At 48.7% G+C, this 18,881-nt stretch overlaps 1 protein-coding gene across 1 annotated transcript in view; it reads left to right on the top strand.

Annotated features, from left to right (window-relative positions):
• polrmt (polymerase (RNA) mitochondrial (DNA directed)) overlaps positions 1-18,881 on the top strand; it is a 39,971-nt gene that overhangs the window by 11,805 nt on the left and 9,285 nt on the right. Inside the window, exons 6-16 of the mRNA XM_083672409.1 lie at positions 262-411; positions 1,536-1,703; positions 2,055-2,225; positions 2,342-2,581; positions 4,091-4,882; positions 5,194-5,316; positions 6,319-6,441; positions 7,248-7,427; positions 8,544-8,630; positions 10,049-10,162; positions 18,239-18,291. Coding sequence (XP_083528535.1) covers positions 262-411; positions 1,536-1,703; positions 2,055-2,225; positions 2,342-2,581; positions 4,091-4,882; positions 5,194-5,316; positions 6,319-6,441; positions 7,248-7,427; positions 8,544-8,630; positions 10,049-10,162; positions 18,239-18,291 — 2,201 coding nt within the window. The remainder of the gene's footprint in view (positions 1-261; positions 412-1,535; positions 1,704-2,054; positions 2,226-2,341; positions 2,582-4,090; positions 4,883-5,193; positions 5,317-6,318; positions 6,442-7,247; positions 7,428-8,543; positions 8,631-10,048; positions 10,163-18,238; positions 18,292-18,881) is intronic.

An 18,881-nucleotide genomic window follows, 5' to 3' on the forward strand; every position in this document is an offset into this window, starting at 1 on the left:
TTGACACACACTCCAGGATTCATCAGTAGAAAATTAGTCTTTGTAACCAGTTGTTCCCAGTTATCACGGCACAGCATCACCCTGGTTGACTCCAATTAAACAAATTGCGTTAGCTTTGATGTGCATGTACACAGCTTTGATTCTCCCTTCCAAGTGTCTCTCCTCTGATGAGTCGACAGTATGAAAGGTAACAAGCTCTCCCTGGAGGCTCCTGTTTATCCTCTGTCCCTCTGACCTCTCTGTGTTGTCTGTCTGTTTCAGAGGACGGATGCTAAACACCCGAAACTGGCTTTCGGCCTGGCGGAGCTGCAGGAGAGGTTCAGGCGTCAGCTGAGCACTGAACAGGCTAGCACCGTCACTATCGACTCTGTGGAGGCCATTAAACCTGTCACGCAACACATGACCAAGATGGTAAACAAACAAACAAACAAACAAACAGCACACCCATGTTTGGTCCACGTCTGCAGTGGAGATACACACAGAAATAATACCATGGTTCATTTTGGGTTTTCATACAATGTTGTCATAGTGTTTATTTCTGTATTCTGTGTGTGTGTGTAGTGCGAAAAAGTTTATCTCCTCTCTTCCCTTAAAACTTTGAAGATTATGCATGGAGGCCATCAGGTATAGGATATTCCTGTGTCGTCTCCCAGCCGGCATTGGCATTTACAGTTTCACCTCGCCTCGCATCTCCACACACGCTTTAGAGAGGAGGGAGAGAGAGGAGGAGAGAGGAGGAGGAGAGGAGGGAGAGAGAGGAGGAGAGAGGAGGGAGAGAGGAGGGAGAGAGAGGAGGGAGAGAGAGGAGGGAGAGAGAGGAGGGAGAGAGGAGGGAGAGAGAGGAGGAGAGAGGAGAGAGAGGAGGAGAGAGGAGGAGAGAGGAGGGAGAGAGAGGAGGAGAGAGGAGGGAGGGAGGGAGAGGAGAGAGGAGGGAGAGAGAGGAGGGAGAGAGAGGAGGAGAGAGGGGGTGGGTGGTCCCTGGTGGTCCTGCAACATTTACAGCAGAAAGCAGAGCAGAATGATAATGTATTGTAATGGAGGTCTCTGGAGGAGAGACACAGTCACCTTTCCTTTTAGAGGCCAGCCTATCTGCTCTGTCAGCTGGGCTCCGGGCTCTGGGCTCTGGGCTCTGTCAGCTGGGCTCTGGGCTCTGGGCTCTGGGCTCTGGGCTCTGGGCTCTGGGCTGGCTGTAGGCACGGGGAGGGGGGCTGGGGGTGTCTGGCCTTGCGCTGGCGAAACAGACATCCCTTGGACGAATCGGTGACCCACTTTCACTGTCACTCTTATGTCAACACAGTCATGGAACAATCATGAATAACACGATAGGTCTGACAAAATACACTATACCATTTGTTGATTTTTTTTTTTTAGCCTGAAGCCAAAAATGATGATACTGATACACAGAGGTACAAAAAAACGAATATGCCTATGGGTTGTCATTTCCTGTCATATCCACCAACCGTACAGTACAGTACCGTAGCCCACAGTTTGACAGTTGACAGTTGACATACAGTATGGTGATGTTGCTGTTTCAGAGGGATGAGCTGGCGGTGCAGAGGTCACAGTGGCACAAGACCCTCCTGCAGGCTCTGAGAGAGAGTAAGGTGATCCTGGCCGCCACCAACCAGAAGGGCCCCCGTGTCAGTCTCTATCCTTACCTCTGTCTGCTGGAGGACAGGGAGTACACAGACATCATGCTGCAGGTAGGCCCGTATGAACATAACAAGATGTTTCAAGTCAACCATCTCTGGTGTGATCAGTATTCCATGAATGAATGATAGATTGAAGGTAAAGTCTTGTCTAGTGTCTTGCACCTCGAACCGTTTGGACCACTGTTCTCGTCGAATCTGGAACTGGAAGCAAAGCCCAACATGGAAGGCTGTGTGGATGTAGCTCATCCAAAGGACCAAGACACTCTTACTAGACTATTAAAGCCTTTATTTTCAAGGCATATTTAATTGGAAGAGTTAACGGCAGAATGAACAGAGTAGGACGACGAACGCGTAGCAGCAGCTAGAGCTGCCTTGTCTGAAGTTGACCTTTGTGTGTTCCAGAGCCTGGCCAGCCTGGCGCCCAGTGGCGAGTCTCTCCACATCATGGCCAAGGAGCTGGGCAATAGGGTCCACAACATGTTCTGCATCCGCCAGAAGTACCGCAACCAGATGGTGGACAAGCTTGGACACATCTACAATGCATATGCGGAGCTGCTAGCCAAAGACACTGGGGTACTTTTTATTTATTTATTTATTTCTATTTCTAGCACTATATATATATATATATTTTTTTTTTTTTTTTTTTTCAGACATTCATATGCTCCTCTCTCTCTCCCCTCACGTTTCAGGAGGGCGACGCCCTGCCCCGGGAGCAGTGGTGTAGGATGGAGGCAGAGCATAGCTCAGGCCCCTCCCTGCTGGGGGAAGAGACCCACTGGCCCCACGTGGTGATGGTGGAGCTGGGGACCTACCTGGTGGACCTGATGGTGAAGAACCTCAAAGTAGCCAGCGACATCATCAACCCCGCCTACGACAGGAAACTCATCCCCGTGCTCTACCACATGTACACATTCCGCAGTAACAGACAGGTATGAGAAATGGTATAATACAGTAGTAATAATATCAGTAGTAATACAGTAGTAATAATATCAGTAGTAATACAGTAGTAATAATATCAGTAGTAATACAGTAGTAATAATATCAGTAGTAATACAGTAGTAATAATATCAGTAGTAATACAGTAGTAATAATATCAGTAGTAATACAGTAGTAATAATATCAGTAGTAATACAGTAGTAATAACATCATAATTTTGTGATAAACATTGCACGGCAGCTCCGGGACCAGCAGAACGTATGTAGGACTACACCACTTATCTTTTCCAATTTATTCATCCACTTTCCTGGGCTTAGGGCCTGTACTGTATGTTTGGTCCGTTAAACAAATTTTCCTGTCGTGGCTTCATCTCAACGTTGACACTTATGAGGGAAGAATAGACGGATATAGAAACGCCGCAGTGAGAAACGTCCCTCCCTTAACAGACGACCTTTGGTTTGGACCGGGCTGTCTGTCTCTGTCGTCACAGCTCAGCCTCCCCACGTTCCCCTCACACAGCTCAGCCCTGTCCTCATATGAATAATAAAAATGCTTTCCCTGCAAGACTGGACGACGGAACAGGCGGTGCAGGAGCAGTTGAGTAAGACGAATGGCTTCCGAACTAATCCCTTTTTTACTGTCCTCTTAATTGGCTGCCTGATTTACTGCCCAGGGATACTGACAGGGAAATTAAAAGTACTTTTCTATTTAGTCCTCCAGGCCTCGTTCCTGGAGAAAAGAGGAAGCTGCATCCCGCTTCAGCTCCAGTCACATGGAATTGATGTGCTTTGACAGAGGTTCTCCTCTGTGTGGGCGGTTTCGAAGCATGTCTCTCGTCACCTCCTCCCTCTGCTGTGCTGGCTGGGGGGCCGGGGGTAGGGGTGGTGGTTTGGGGGGTGGGGGTTGATAGGCCAGCAGGGGTGCACCCTAATGATTTTACAGCACGCAGAGTTACTGGAGCCTGTCTATTATTGGCATTTTTTTTAAAGGAAATCTGCGCTAAGGTTGATGGATGGGTTTGAATCTGATATGATCTCTCTCCCAGGTTACAATGTACTGTATGCTGCTGGTTAATGTTGCACAGTGCTGTCTTTATGTGGTTTAAACGGTGAGGCCTTCGGGTAGCAGTTAATCTCTGGCTGTCATGCGTGATTAGATCTGCTATGAACCAGACGTGGTCGCTCCGAGCCACAGTGTTTACATCATCACAGCTACACTTAGTCAGGAAATAAATCACCCACACACTTTTATACACCATAAGCTGTGATTAATGTGACAGCAAATTTAGCAAGCCTGGTCCATTGAAGTTAAATTGAAATGTGTAGTTGCAGTTTTCAGCAGAGGTTTCGGTTTCCTGTCATATTTTTGTTCTTCGGGAGGTCTTTTTATTTTTTATTTTGTAAATGTAGTTATGCTGGCGCTATCAAAGGTTTTCCATGGGGAATGTTTCTCTTTTTTTGGAGTCTAAGTATTAAAGTCTCGGATGTTGTTGTTTGCCTCAGGTTGGTTTCATCAAGCCACACCCCATCCTGACCCAGATGCAGTCGGAGGCCACGGAGACGACCCTGACCTTTGATTCCTATGTGATGCCCATGCTGTGCCCCCCCGTGCCCTGGACCTCTGCCAAGTTCGGCGCCTACCTGCTGACACCCACCAAGATGATGCGTACCATCGACGGTGCCATCCAGCACGAGCTGGCGCTGGAAAAATGCCAGGGTGAAGACCTGCACGCCGTTCTGGACTCCCTCAACCAGCTGGCCAACTGCGCCTGGCGGATCAACCAACGCCTGCTCGACATCATCATCTCCATCTTCAACGACAAGGGCAGCGAGAAGCTGGAGGTGCCCCCGCCCGTCACCGAGGGCCCCAATATCCCCCGCTTCAACTCCGGCGACAACAGCTACACCCTGGCGGAGAAGGCCCACCTGAAGAGGGAGGTGATGAAAGCCAGGAAGAAGTGTGGCGAGATGCACAGTCTCAGGATGAGCGCCCTCTACAAGCTCTCCATCGCCAACCACATCCGGGACGAGGTCTTCTGGTTCCCTCACAACGTGGACTTCCGTGGGAGGACGTACCCATGCCCGCCTCACTTCAACCACCTGGGGAGTGACGTGACGAGGGCCATCCTGGTGTTTGCGGAGGGGAAGCCCCTGGGTCCGCACGGCATGGACTGGCTGAAGGTCCACCTGGTCAACCTGACGGGCCTGAAGAAGCGCTGCTCGCTGGTGGAGAGGCTGGAGTACGCCAACAGCATCATGGAGGACATCCTGGACTCTGCTGACAACCCCCTCGATGTTAGTCTGCTTCTGGTTACACTCCTCCTACTGTTGCCTGTCAGTGTTCATACTGAGTGTTTTAGCTCAACAGAGTGGGCTTTGTAAAGGGTTAGAGCCACCAACTGCAATATTGCACCATCTTTCCTATGGTTTTAAGATGTAGATGGTTTAAGACATTTAAAATGTAAGAACATGCCTAATAGTTTGTAACACCCAATGTAAGAAAATGTAACCATTGAGAATAATGATATGTTGATTATTATCATACATTTAAACTGTGTATTGTACAGTCTGTGAAGTTATGCATGTATGTGTGTTTCCATGTCCAGGGTAAGAAGTGGTGGCAGAATGCTGATGAGCCCTGGCAAGCCCTGTCCTGCTGTATGGAGATAGCCAATGCTGTCAGATCTCCTGACCCCACACGGTTCATCTCCCATTTCCCTGTACATCAGGTAAACACAAGGCTTTAGTACACAACATGTTCAGATAGAAATGTAGCATGTAGAACAGACATTCCTCTTGGTCAGGGAGAAAAGGTTGGTTAATCGCGCCAGCTCTGTACTCAAACACTTTGATCTGAATCATTCTCTGAGGGTTTCATCTTTCTGAACACACACTCCCATTCATACGGTAGCCTCTTTAAAGTGGATGTGCCTCGTTTAAGCCTGATCCTATCATTTTAAAGGCTACATCAAAGTTAACTACAGTCGGCAATGGCCAGACAACATTTTCAAAATGGTCATTTTATGTCACTTGACTCTACTGAGTGGGCTGCCCTGACTGCTTCAGCCCTAAAGCGTTATTGTTAGACATCCGCTGGCGCCTCTGTCTGAAGGCTGGGCTCTCTGGACCCGTCTTAACTGTGTGAACAATATCCCAGCAGCGTCGTGATTACCAGCCTGATGGTACACAGTACAGCAAACTGCAGGTGTAAGCACATGCACACTTAAACATCGCAAGAAGTTGACCGACTTCGTCTCCTCTACGAGACCTCATCCACAACCTCATACAAGCTCTTATTTTCTGCCCCAATAAAAATGACGATAGCTTTTTATATCCTCTCTCAGCGACGCCAAGCCCAGGTCCAGATGTTGTTTGGAATGAAGGCAGTAATTGAAGTGGTGGCTTAATGGTTTGTTGCTCTTGCGTTTAATTGCATATTAAGTGATACTTGAGAGGCAGAGGTGAATGACAATCTGTGTCTTTGTTATTGTTGAATGAAAGTTAATGTCGTCAACTGCTGTGTCACTGCTTCCCTTGTCTCCATCCGCCAACGTTGTGATCCTAAGTTGTAATGACATACTGTATCGCACTCATCCTGTACTTGTCTCCTTCCCTTACCCTCCGACTTCTCCTGTCCTCGCCTCCCCTACCTTTACCCATCCTCCTCTCTTCCTCCTCCTCCCCTCTTCTTCTTTCTCCCCCCATTCTCCCCCCCCCCTCCCACCCCTCAGGACGGCTCCTGTAATGGTCTACAGCACTACGCAGCCCTGGGTCGGGACGTGATCGGTGCCACCTCTGTCAACTTGATGCCCTGTGAAATGCCCCAGGATGTCTACAGCGGGGTGGCACAGCAGGTCAGTCATCAGGGGATCATGTAGTCCAGCCCTCACCACCTACAAAACCTGCCTTTCTCCATCCTCTTTAATCAGCCTGCAATTAGAGGAAGCTTACTTTGCCTCACCCAAGGGCTCACTAGTCAGGTGTCTCAAGCACACAGGGCCCAATCCAAAGATGTGGCCTCTACGAAGCTGCGTATTTTTGGAGAAAACCAATTTCAGGTTAATAGTGAGGCTATTGATTTTTTAAGCACCGGTGGGAATAACGAGTGTTTATGCAGTGATAAAAGAAAGCAGTGGTCTGTGCCAAAAAACATCCAGAAGCTTTTGCTGTGGCAACGGAGTACATTGAGGAGGTCTCAATGAGCTGGGTGCCTGTCAGGATAGTGCTGTGTCAGGGCTCTGGCTCCAGGCTAGCTCCTAGCTCATTGTCCAGTCACTCCTTGGGACACTGTATATATTTCTGATTAGAGCACAGGGCTGCTCCTCAGGGGGACAAACACCTACAGTTTAAAGTACCAATCATTCAACAGTAATGTTCACAGGATGGATTTAATGTTCAATGTTTTCTAAAGATTTTTGTGTTTGGTGGTGTGCAAAATGCTCCCGAAGTAACATTCAGGGCTGCTAATATGAATACTTTTAATTGAAACCAAATTGAGGTCAAATTGTGTTAAGGCTTTCGTGTGTGTGTGTGTGTGTGTGTGTGTGTGTGTGTATGTGTGTCTCTCTCTCTCTCTCTCTCTCTCTCTCTCTCTCTCTCTCTCTCTCTCTCTCTCTCTTTCTACCTCTCTCTCTCTCTCCCTCCCTCCCTCCCTCCCCAGGTGGAGGAGTTCCGTGTGCGGGATGCAGAGAAGGGGCTGAAGATCGCCCAGGTGCTGGAGGGCTTCATCAGCAGGAAGGTGGTGAAGCAGACGGTGATGACGGTAGTCTACGGGGTCACGCGCTACGGGGGACGCCTTCAGATCGAGAAGAGGCTCAAGGAGATTGATGAGTTCCCACAGGTACAGGACGCCACGACCCTCCCTCTGGTCCTCTCCAGAGACACTAACTCATCCAGACAGACGTGTGTCCTTCTCCACTCAAAAACTGGATACACTAACCGGACACACTCGATGTCTGTTTTAGCAATTCTGTAAACCCCAAAATACTTTATTTGTTTTATGTCCTGTAGGTCTACCCTATATGTTCTAATATCTGATATGTTATATTCTAATATTGAATATGACTGCAGGAGGAGAAATGTGTCATTTGCCAATGTATGTAAATGGGAGATATATTGTATTTACTGCTACTGTAGATACGCAGCCCTATTAGAGTATTTCACCTGATATATTCGTCATTTAACAACCAAAGGGTTGCGTGTTATTGCTTCAGTTAACACTTGTTATTATTTGGAGAGGGAATCATCATGAGAGACATCCTCATAGCGCTAACAGGAGCAGTGTAATATGATGTTATTACCTTGGAATGGCTGGGGGAGCTAAGCCCTGGGGGCTCACACTGAGTATATTCCTGTCACCGTAATGCTGCTGAGAGAACCATTTGGCTCAGCACAGCAATATAATCATACATTTATACGTCTCTGCACAGAGGGATGATTCCACTAAACCTTTTCAAGATCGTCATCCTCTCTTTATACAGTAGACGTCTGTACAGTAGACGTCTGTAAAATGGTTTCAAGGAAGCCTCCCTCTCCTTTGTGATTGTTGTCAATGCTTGTTTACTGTGGGAAGTATTACTGGATATGGGTATTACTGTGTGTGTGTGTATGTGTGTGTGTGTGTGTGTGTGGGAAGTAATACTGGATATGGGTATTACTGTGTGTGTGTGTATGTGTGTGTGTGTGTGTGGGAAGTAATACTGGATATGGGTATTACTGTGTGTGTGTGTGTGTGTGTGTGTGTGTGTGTGTGTGTGTGTGTGTGTGTGTGTGTGTGGGAAGTATTACTGGATATGGGTATTACTGTGTGTGTGTGTGTGTATGTGTGTGTGTGTGTGTGTGGGAAGTAATACTGGATATGGGTATTACTGTGTGTGTGTGTGTGTGTGTGTGTGTGTGTGTGTGTGTGTGTGTGTGTTACATTGAGTTGATTGTTCCGTTGGCTGTGTGATTGCAGGAGTACGTGTGGGATGCCTCCCACTACTTGGTTGCCCAGGTGTTCTGTGGTCTGAAGGAGATGTTCACTGGGACCAGAGAGATACAGGTACCTGTATGATGGTCACACTCAATCACATTACAAGCATGGCAACAGAACTGTTATATATACATAGATATTATATTTTTGGGTGTCGGGCTAGCTAAATATAACGCACCTCAAGCCATGGGGAAAAAAATGGAATAGTATTTTGACTGGTTTGAATGACAGTCACACTCACACTATGTTGGTTGCATTGTTGACCCAGAGTATAAAACAGACTGTGAGCTTTTTTTTTTATTCATGACTAGTTTACTTTACCATTAGTACACAAGTCATACATACCACTCATCATATGCTTTCCCTTTCTGGTACACACATTAAGGCCTCGCACCTGCTACTGTACGGGCTCATATATTAACTCCATAGGAAGGGAATGATGGAGGTAGCTTAAGGACCCACCACCCACTGTGACCGTGGACCCCCCCGGGGGTGCTCTGAGACGGGCCCAGGCCAGATGACATATCCCCCGCTCGTCTCTGCCCCTAGTTCAGCTCTAAATGGGTCAGGTCCCGCTGGTGCTCACAGCAGTGGCTCAAGGAAAAAGCAGCGGAGGATAGGTGGATGATCAATCCCTCTCTCCCTCTCTCCTCCCCCCTCCTCCTCCTCCTCCTCTCATCCCCCTGTCTGTACCTGGGAGTGGTGGGGGTGAAGGAAGGGGGAGGGGAGAGTGGGCCTGGAGGCAGGCAGGTAGACAGACTGATGAATTTGAGCAGCTTTGGGCCAGGCAACCACTGCCGCGGAGCTGGGAGATATTTGTCTTCTCCGCTCACTGTGTGTGTGTGTGTGTGTGTGTGTGTGTGTGTGTGTGTGTGTGTGTGTGTGTGTGTGTGTGTGTGTGTGTCCACTCAGCTTATACACACACACACACTTACACACACATGTGCACAACGCTGTGTGGAGGAGGTCCTGTGGGACTCTAATAGGGGTTCTGTTGCCTCCATTCTTAGAGAGAATGTGTGTCAGACTCGGCTCAGATCAGCCAGTCAGCACTGTTGGTCTCGAATGTTAAGTGTACAGGATGCAACAAACCCTCCACCTGTTCACTAGAAACTCTGTAGACCTCATGGGCTTGGTTCCTAGACACAGATTAAGCCTTGTCCTCGAAAGTATCTTCAATGCAGTGTCTCCATTGAAGGGGGACTTGGCTTAATTTGTGTTAAAGAAAGAAAGACTGTTTATTAGCAATTCTTATCAATTGTTGGAATGTGGTCATTTGTGCACCCCCCCCCTCCCCCCCTGAGACAACAAACAACAAACCGCCTGTTGTCATGGAAACTCATAATAAACTTCATAATAATTTATCATGCTGCAACCAACCATAATTTCAAGCTGCAACCAAGTAACTAGTCCACATGTATCCCTTGTGTGTGTTTGAAGTGGTCTCCTCCTAGTGACTACCTGACCAATGATTCCCTCTGTTGCAGGACTGGCTGACTGAGAGTGCCAGGCTCATTGCCAAGTCGGGCCACACCGTGGAGTGGGTCACGCCCCTGGGTCTGCCCGTGGTCCAGCCCTACCATCGCACCAGGAACGCAGTGGTAAGACCGATTCTGTTCACCACAGATGGCCACTCTCATCCACAATGTGGGAGCCAGATTTTGACTACACCTGATCGAAGACTATGATTCACAGTTTGGTTAATGGATATAGTATGGAAATGAAGGCTTGCGTCGCAGGTGTTTTACATGGCAAATGTCATTCAAATCCAAGCAAATTCGGCCGCCACTTTGGTTCAGGAGAAGGGTGAGGCTCCCTGCGCAGCACCAGAGAGGAGAGGGACCCCTTCAGTGGCTACATTCAACACTTGCACCATTTACACTCCTTGTGACATGAGGAATAATGTTCCACCTATTACACTAGCGCTGTTAGAATTAGCTCTTACATTTATGCAAAGCCATTTATCTCAACCCACTTTTTACCCACCTTTTTAAACCATTACACCCTTGCCGTCCTGCAGAGAGGACGGCAACTGCTCCTTCCTTTGCTCTCTCCTCCTCCGGAGTAAAGTTCTACCTACCTCCACCACGGCAGGTCTTTTCACAGCCCCCCCACCTCCACCTCCACCTCCACCACCATCCTGTCCCCCAGGCCTCTACTGACAGGCAGTCAGCCGGCAGTAATGTAGGATGGCACTCTAATGGTCTGAGTTAGGCTGACCGCTAGTCTACCGCAGCCCAACGGGCCAGAGGTACCACTACTTCTCAGAGAGAGGTACTTTTATATGCCCTTATGGGGCTTTGATGTGCAAGTGTTAAAAGCAGGAAGTTAGGACGGACTTCAGTTAGGGTCGTTCAACATGGTGAAGCAGGTCTGGGCAGTCATGCATAAAAAGTGTTGTAATGTCTGAATGGCGAAATCAATATGTACGCTGTCTGGGAAACCGACCTTAGAATGTTCAGACCTGATACAGTATGTTCTTCCTGTTAGTCTACCTGGAATTTTTGTGTAGCGTTCCAGAGCTGTATATCATCATTCCGCTCTCTGATTCCAGGTTATTACATTTTTTTTTCTCTCTCTCTCTGTCGAAGCAGGAGGGAATAGAAAATGTGAGGACATGCGGCCTCTTTAAATTCTCAGTAGAGAGACACCTGGGCCTTGTGTTACCTGGCTGTGAGAGGACAGCTCCTCAGAGTAGCTTGTGTCTGAGTGGATGTCCAGTCACTAGGCTACGCTACACTGGACCTCTGCACTCTTCTCCCCATAGAGGAGAAAGATTCAGTGCTGCAGTACTGTATTGACATCATTGACGTACTACTACATGTAAATGCAGTTTTAATGAAGAGCTGTTAGCGTCAGCTAGCCTTCCGTGGTCCCTGTCTAACCAGGTGTGACTGTGAAGGACCCCTCACTTCAACCTGTTGGTTTGTCTTTGAACTGCCTGTTTGTCATCCCACAGGAACTGTCATCCCTGGAACATGCACACAGGCATGCGCGCGTGCACACACACATACACACGTGCGCGCGCACACACACACACCCCTCACATGTGGAACATAGCATGTTACAAGTCAAGTTAACATGCTATAAATCCCATGTTTTATCCATTGGCAACAGGGTCAAGGGCTTCTGGATTTAGAGTGTCTGTCTGTCTGTCTCTCTCTCTCTCTCTCTCTGACTTCTAGTCTATTTTTATACCAACTCTCTATCTCTACCTCTCTCCCTCTCTCTCTCAACTCTCTATCTCTCTCTCTCTCTCAACTCTCTATCTCTACCTCTCTCCCTCTCTCTCTCAACTCTCTATCTCTCTCTCTCTCTCCCTCCCTCTCCCTCTCTCTCTCAACTCTATCTCTCCCTCTCTCTCAACTCTCTATCTCTCCCTCTCTCTCTCAACTCTCTATCTCTCCCTCTCTCTCAACTCTCTATCTCTCCCTCTCTCTCTCTCCCTCCCTCTCTCTCTCTCTCCCTCCCTCCACCACTTCAGTAGGGGCTATGGTTCCTTCTGTAATGTCACGCTGGCTAGATTCTTGCTGGACTGTATTAATCGTTCTAAAGTCAAGACACCACAGTCCTCCAGTAGACTGCAGGGCCTGGACTGTGGAGTATTACAGGAGCGCTGTATTTCCCATTAGTGACTCACTTCCTTGCCTATAGGAAGCCTATCTTCCCAATGTCATATAAGCTTTCATAACACACAACTGTTCTACAATAATTGTAAGTGTATTGCTTTATTTACTGCAGGGCCTGGACTATCGCCTATTAAAGGAGCTCTGCATTTCCCATTAGTGACTCACTCAGCATGCCTTGCTAATTTCATATAAGCTTTTAAAACACACAGCTGTCCTACAATAATTGCAAATATATTGCTTCATTATGATGAATAAGTTCAAAGAAAGGTTATTGGCTTGAACCATCTCTGCCCAACTTGGTCAACAGTGTGTGTGTGTGTTTGTGTGTGTGACCATGTTTGTGTGTGTGTGATCGTGTGTGTGTGTGTGTCTGTGTGTGTGTGTGTGTGTGTGTGTGTGTGTGACCATGTTTGTGTGTGTGTGATCGTGTTTGTGTGTCCGTGTGTGTGTGTGTGTGTTTGGAATGTTAATAGGACTAGCCAAGTGGAGCAGTATTGATAAGCCTGAGGTGGGAGTGCACCTCTGATGGTGTACTGTGATTGCACTAAGTGCACTGACTGTAATGGTGCTTACCAGCATCACAGAGATCTCCAGCAGTAGCGAGGCACTGACAGCATGTCTGCTGATGACTGTGTGTGTGTGCGTGCGTGCGTGTGTGTGGCATTGTCTGTGTGTGGTGTATACTGAGTACGTGGTGTGTGGTATTGTATGTGTGTGTGTGTGGTGTATCCTGTGTGTGTGTGTGTGTGTGTGTGTGTGTGTGTGGTGTACACCGAGTACGTGGCTGGCATTCAGTGCTGCCAAACACAGACAGACGTGCTAAGCAGGTCAGCTAGCCCAGTGTGCGGCCTGCTCTCTACGCGTGGCGTCGTACGGCGTGGAGGCGTCGGGGGGGTAGCAGCACCTCGGTAAGCAGGCGCTAGAGAGGGGGAAACAGATGGCAGGTCTCTGGAGGATACTCCACTGTGGATACAGTTACCTCAGTGTTATTTGTTTCTGTTCCCTCCTAGTATGGAGTGTGAAACGTATTGGGTTGTTAATGTACTACGTCGATGTATCGGAGACTGCTCTTGTGTTTAGAAACGTTCCCAAACATAGCCTAGATTGCCAAGGCAATTGATGATATGGACCTATGGCCTCGCCCGTGAAAATGTGTTACCCCACACTTTTAATCCTTTTAATTTGTTCCCGAGAGTTTAAACCCCCTCACCTGCCTCTTATGTCATGTGACGAACCGAAATTAATCACTAACTTCCACAAAGGTCACCCTAATACTTTCCCTAATATATAATAACCCTTCTCCCTAATATGTTGCCGGATTTGATTAAATCTTCTGTGGCCCCCTCTCATAAATCGTCTTTGGCCTTTCTTTATTTTCAGGCATTAATTAGACAACGGGGAGCATTAGGAAGATGAAGGACCCCGAACAATGAGTAAACAAAAAAGCAGGAAGAGAAGAGGAGAACAAACAGCGGTCCTTTAATCAGTCAGTGAGAGCAGAGTTCCTCTTCCTGTTGATAGGAAGAGGAAATGGCAATAGGGAGAGCAGTGGACACACATCAATAAGGCTGCCTAATGGGTTTGTGGCACAGTAATCACATCAGAGGTCTTTACTTTTTTACTCGTGTAGCGGAGGTGATTTAGAATCACGCTGTCGTGTTGAGAGAGCCCTGCCTGAGACATCAATTGTCACCCTCAGACCTTGAGGATGTCCTCCTGGCCTAATGGTAGACGCTTGGGTCTTCCACCCCTGGGTCTTCCATCCCCCCCCCCCTCACGGTTGTGATTTGTTGTCCTCTCTTGGTCAGTTCTGTACAGAGTGGATTTCGCAGGGGAGATGGGTACTGTAGTTTATGGAGATTATGGAGGATACTGTGTCTGGCTGGAGGGAGTTAGAGATTATGGTGTAACTAAGGCCTTTTGTCATCCCCAGACAGACAGCGTTCCTATGTAGTAAACAGAGGTTATGACCTTGAGGAAGTGGAGGCTGAGTGATTTCCACAGAGGGTTTCTAGACTGTTCTAAACCGTGTAGAAGCCCACTAAACTCGGGGAAGGGCACAGAGGCACTGATGATGAAGACAAATCTGGGATGAAACGACTGTTTCTCGACTTCGACGTCAATAAAAATACGGTCAATGCGTATTTAAATGGAGCCAGAGTCGTGCCTCCCCCAGCATAAACAGCCCTCTCCCAGAGCTTGCTTGTGTGCACTTTGAATTGGCTGTCCGGTCTCTAACCTCTTTCAAGAAAAAAGCAGGAGTACAGATGAGTGTGTGAGTGGAATATGGGTTACATACATAGAATTAGAATGAGTTAGTCCTGCGCTGGCATACAGTGGGTCTCCAAATGTCAGCTTCACTCTTCCTCAACCCCCTCGCTCCCTCCCTCAGAATGAAAGTGAGCAGCTCCCTGTGGAGACCGTGTTCCGTTGATCCTTGCGGAATCTTTCGGCACTTTTGGGCGAAATAATAAATGCCGGACGGGTTTCAAGGACAACCCCAGGGGGTAGAGAAGGGAAGGGAAGAGGGAGGAGGGAGGAGGGATGGGAAAGGTCACGGGGGAGGATGGTACATCTCTCTCTAGTGGGGGGAGGTGGGCTGCTGCTGAAAGATTAGGCCCAGACACTGTTCTAATATCTCATTTGGAGTCAGTGACGAGCCCGATCAATAATGTGGGTGACAGTCTGATAGAGGCTAATTTAGGGTGATGGAGGGAGCGCTGGTGGGGTTTGGGGAGGCACGCGTTGGCACAGGGTGTTGGGCTTGGCTCTGGGCGTGGCTGGGCTCGACATGGACTGATGATTGTTGGTGTAGTAAGTGCCACAACGCAGCTGTACTGTGATGAATGGGAATTCCCCCCTGTTGGCACCGTGCTGCTTTTTCATGGTTACGGATGGCTGGATAGAACCGTTACAGACAGGGCCTCGAGGACTGTATCAAGGCCGGGGGAATATCCATCATATGTTTAAGGGCTGGACCTTGCATGCAAAACTAATTCCCATGCGGACTGAGATGCAGAATACAAATCCGGACGTCATTATTTATTATCTCTAATCTCAGTGCACGACATTGTCGGAACGTGTGTAATTGACCAGATATTATCTCTCATACTTGGAGGATAAGACACATTGAGTTAACCCCAGTCATTCATCATGACCCATTCTATTTCACTCCACGTTTACCCCTGAGGGCATGCGAAGGAACGACGCCCCGGTGATGGACAGATCTCTCTCCTCCTCCTAACTCCCAGAGCACTGGTGGATGGAAGATAGCACACATGGCAGATGCTAATGTGAATTTATTGTACAGCGCTGATGTGTGTCTATTTTAAAACTGTTCTTATGTGTATGTGATAAGTCATGCTGACCTTCATGTGCCCTGAAGCCATTGACGGGAGAAAGGCAGTTACAGTAGTTAGATCCACTGGGCTTCCCTCCCCTGTATAGAGGCCTGTCAGTCAGTCAGTCAGTCAGTCAGTCAGTCAGTCAGTGTATTTCCGTAATGCCTGCTCTCTAACTGACTTTAAACCCTGACCCTGGCTTTCATGACACTTTTATTCAAGGCCCCAATTCAAGTCAATTGCAGATAAAGGCAAACTGCACTGTGGGTCCACTCAGAATGTTTACGTTCTATTTGGGAGAAACCACCTTTCTGTTCATTTTGGTGATGAGCATGTTCTTTCTGAACAATACGTAATGTGTTGACTCCACTTTCTAGCACACTTACTGTACCACAGCGACCTGTTCAAAATGTTCTTTGTGCTGTGATGATGATGATGATGATGGGTTTTTAGTGAACATCTCGACAGCACAGCACTTAAAGTTAAGAGCCCGTCCTCCCGTCCGCCTTGTCAGTACAGAATAAGTGGTTCTCTTCATTCGGTAGAAATACGGACAGACAGCTGGACAGACTGAAGGACAGACTGAAGGACAGAGAGAGACTCCCAGATACAGCGGTGGTTACAGAGTGAGATAATAATGTGCTTTGCTCTTTGGTGAGGAGCAGGCCCAGGTGAAACTTCTGTCTGTCTGAGCTGAGCTGAACTGAACTGAGCTAAGATGAACTACACTGAGCTGAACTGAACCAAGCTGAGCTGAGATGAACCAAGCTGAGCTGAACTGAACCAAGCTGAGCTGAACTGAACCAAGCTGAGCTGAGATGAGGCCAGTCATATCTCCCTCCAGATAGAGGCTGTGTTCATCACAGGCATCCTGCCAGGGTGCCAGCCTTTATCAATGAGAGGACTAGGACTGCCATGGCTGCTCTCACCCTAAAGCATCGTGTTTGTACAGTACCTTACCCAAGAGGTTGGCATAGAGACCGTGAAGAGGCACTAGGGTGCTCTGGAGATGATGTCTAGGCATAATATATGCACATTCAAATCAACTTTTCTAACTAAGTGGAAGGGAAATTTTTTTTTTAAATTGGGCGATGGATTAGCACTTTGTTTGATGCTCCCGGAGTGCTCTTTTTGAGGCAGGTTACGTAGAGGTCGTTGTCAGACACGTGAAATACCCCTGATGACTATTGGCATTGATGGTATTTGCCTTTGTGTTTAGGAGTCTTGGTCCCGTCATATAGAGCCTGTTGTTCTGTAGGTAAGAGGATACCATTCACACTACTTGTCTTATCTCTCTCCCCGCCAGCCAGAGAATGAAAGGCTCCATCTCTAGAGAACTGGCTTGGTGAAGATAATTAATGGCAGAGACAGAGCAGTGTACTCTAGGGCCTCACAGGACCCGGCTCCTTCACATCCTCCCCTCCCTCCTCCCCCTCCTCCCCCTCCTTGCCTCTCCTCTCCTCTTTCATCCTCCTCATCTATACCTCTCTCTATTCTCCCTATTCCTCACCCTCTCCCTCGTCTTCTCTTCTCTTCTCTCTCTCTCTCTCTCTCTTTCTCTCTCTCCTTTTGTTCTCTCACATCATCTCCTTTCTCTCCTCCTCTCCTCCTCTCATCCCCCTCTCCCAGCAGAGCCACGACCAAGCATCAAGTTGTTCTTCTATTAATGGATTCTAATAGATTCATAAATCATGGTGATTGATGACCACCTACAGAATTGCATCCCCCCACGGCAGAACACATACGCACACACACTTGCGCCCGTGCAACCAGACACCTCAGACCGACCACCCCAGCTCCCCAGTTGTCTTCAGCACTTCAGGCGGCCGTCCAAAGTTGTGTTTTGGGCTGTGTCTCTCTCTCTCTCTCTTTGCACCTCTCTCTCCTGTGTCTTGCTCTTTCTCCTCTGTGTTCGTCTTGGTCTCTGTCCGGACACGTTGCACACATCACCTTGAGCCCAGCAACCTCCCCTGCTCCCTGCGTGTGTCCCTGCGAGGGCGAGGGGAGGGGAAGCGACGGGCGGCGTGGCGAGGGGCCCTCTGAAGTGACTGTGACAGACTAATCTGTCCAGTAATGTGATGGAAGCGCTCAGGGGCGTGACAGGGACGATGTGGAGAGCAGTCAGTCACTCACTCACACATTCGCTCACGCACATGCACACGCACATGCGCGCACACACACACACAAGAAATAACCAGACAAACACACAAGCGCACGCACACACACACACACACACACACACACATACCAGTGACTGACAACATGGACTTTGTTACATGGCTGCTCTGACGAGGTCCATTCTTCACCTGGCTGCAGTCAAACCTCATCTCTTTTCCACCACAGTAGCTGTGTGTCAGTGGCCGTCTGTTGACGTATCGAACAGTCAGTCAGTAGGGATTTGTTTATTAGCACCATCAAACCAGGTTGTTGCCCTCATCCTAGTGTAGTTTGTGTCATTGTTGTGTGTTGGTTAGGCTAGAAATCAAGGCGGGGCACTTGTAGGTCAATCTGAGTCAGTACAGACGATTGGGTTTAACATTGATTTGATCGTCCTTTCATCAATTTGTCAAACAGGCAACCATGTGTTAATTTGCTCTTCTCCCTCAGTGATTTTCCGTCTACCTCTCCTCCTGGCTGTCTCTCATGTCATCTACCTCTCCTCCTGGCTGTCTCTCATGTCCTCTTCCTCTCCTTCTGTCTCTCACAGGTGAAGAGCAGCATCCAGATTCTGAGTCTCCAGATCAGCCACGACGCTAAAGAGTAAGTCCCTCGTCTTTCTCCAGTTCACTTCTCCTTCCCCACTCATCTCTGGTCCCAGGGCCCCTCCCTCAGTGTCTCATCTCTGGTCCCAGGGCCCCTCCCTCAGTGTCTCTGGCCCCAGGGCCCCTCCCTCAGTGTCTCTGGCCCCAGGGCCCCTCCCTCAGTGTCTCATCTCTGCTCCCAGGGCCCCTCCCTCAGTGTCTCATCTCTGGCCCCAGGGCCCCTCCCTCAGTGTCTCATCTCTGGTCCCAGGGCCCCTCCCTCAGTGTCTCTGGCCCCAGGGCCCCTCCCTCAGTGTCTCATCTCTGGTCCCAGGGCCCCTCCCTCAGTGTCTCTGGTCCCAGGGCTCCTCCCTCAGTGTCTCTGGTCCCAGGGCCCCTCCCTCAGTGTCTCATCTCTGCTCCCAGGGCCCCTCCCTCAGTGTCTCTGGTCCCAGGGCCCCTCCCTCAGTGTCTCTGGTCCCAGGGCCCCTCCCTCAGTGTCTCATCTCTGCTCCCAGGGCCTCGTTCACTGTATCAATATTCTATCCAAACCAGGTTTTGGCGAGAGCCTTATCCATGAATCAATAATTTGTCATCTGTCCATCTCAA

The sequence above is a fragment of the Argentina silus genome (genome assembly GCF_951799395.1).
Source record: "Argentina silus genome assembly, chromosome: 6".
Classification (NCBI taxonomy): Eukaryota; Metazoa; Chordata; class Actinopteri; order Argentiniformes; family Argentinidae; genus Argentina; species Argentina silus.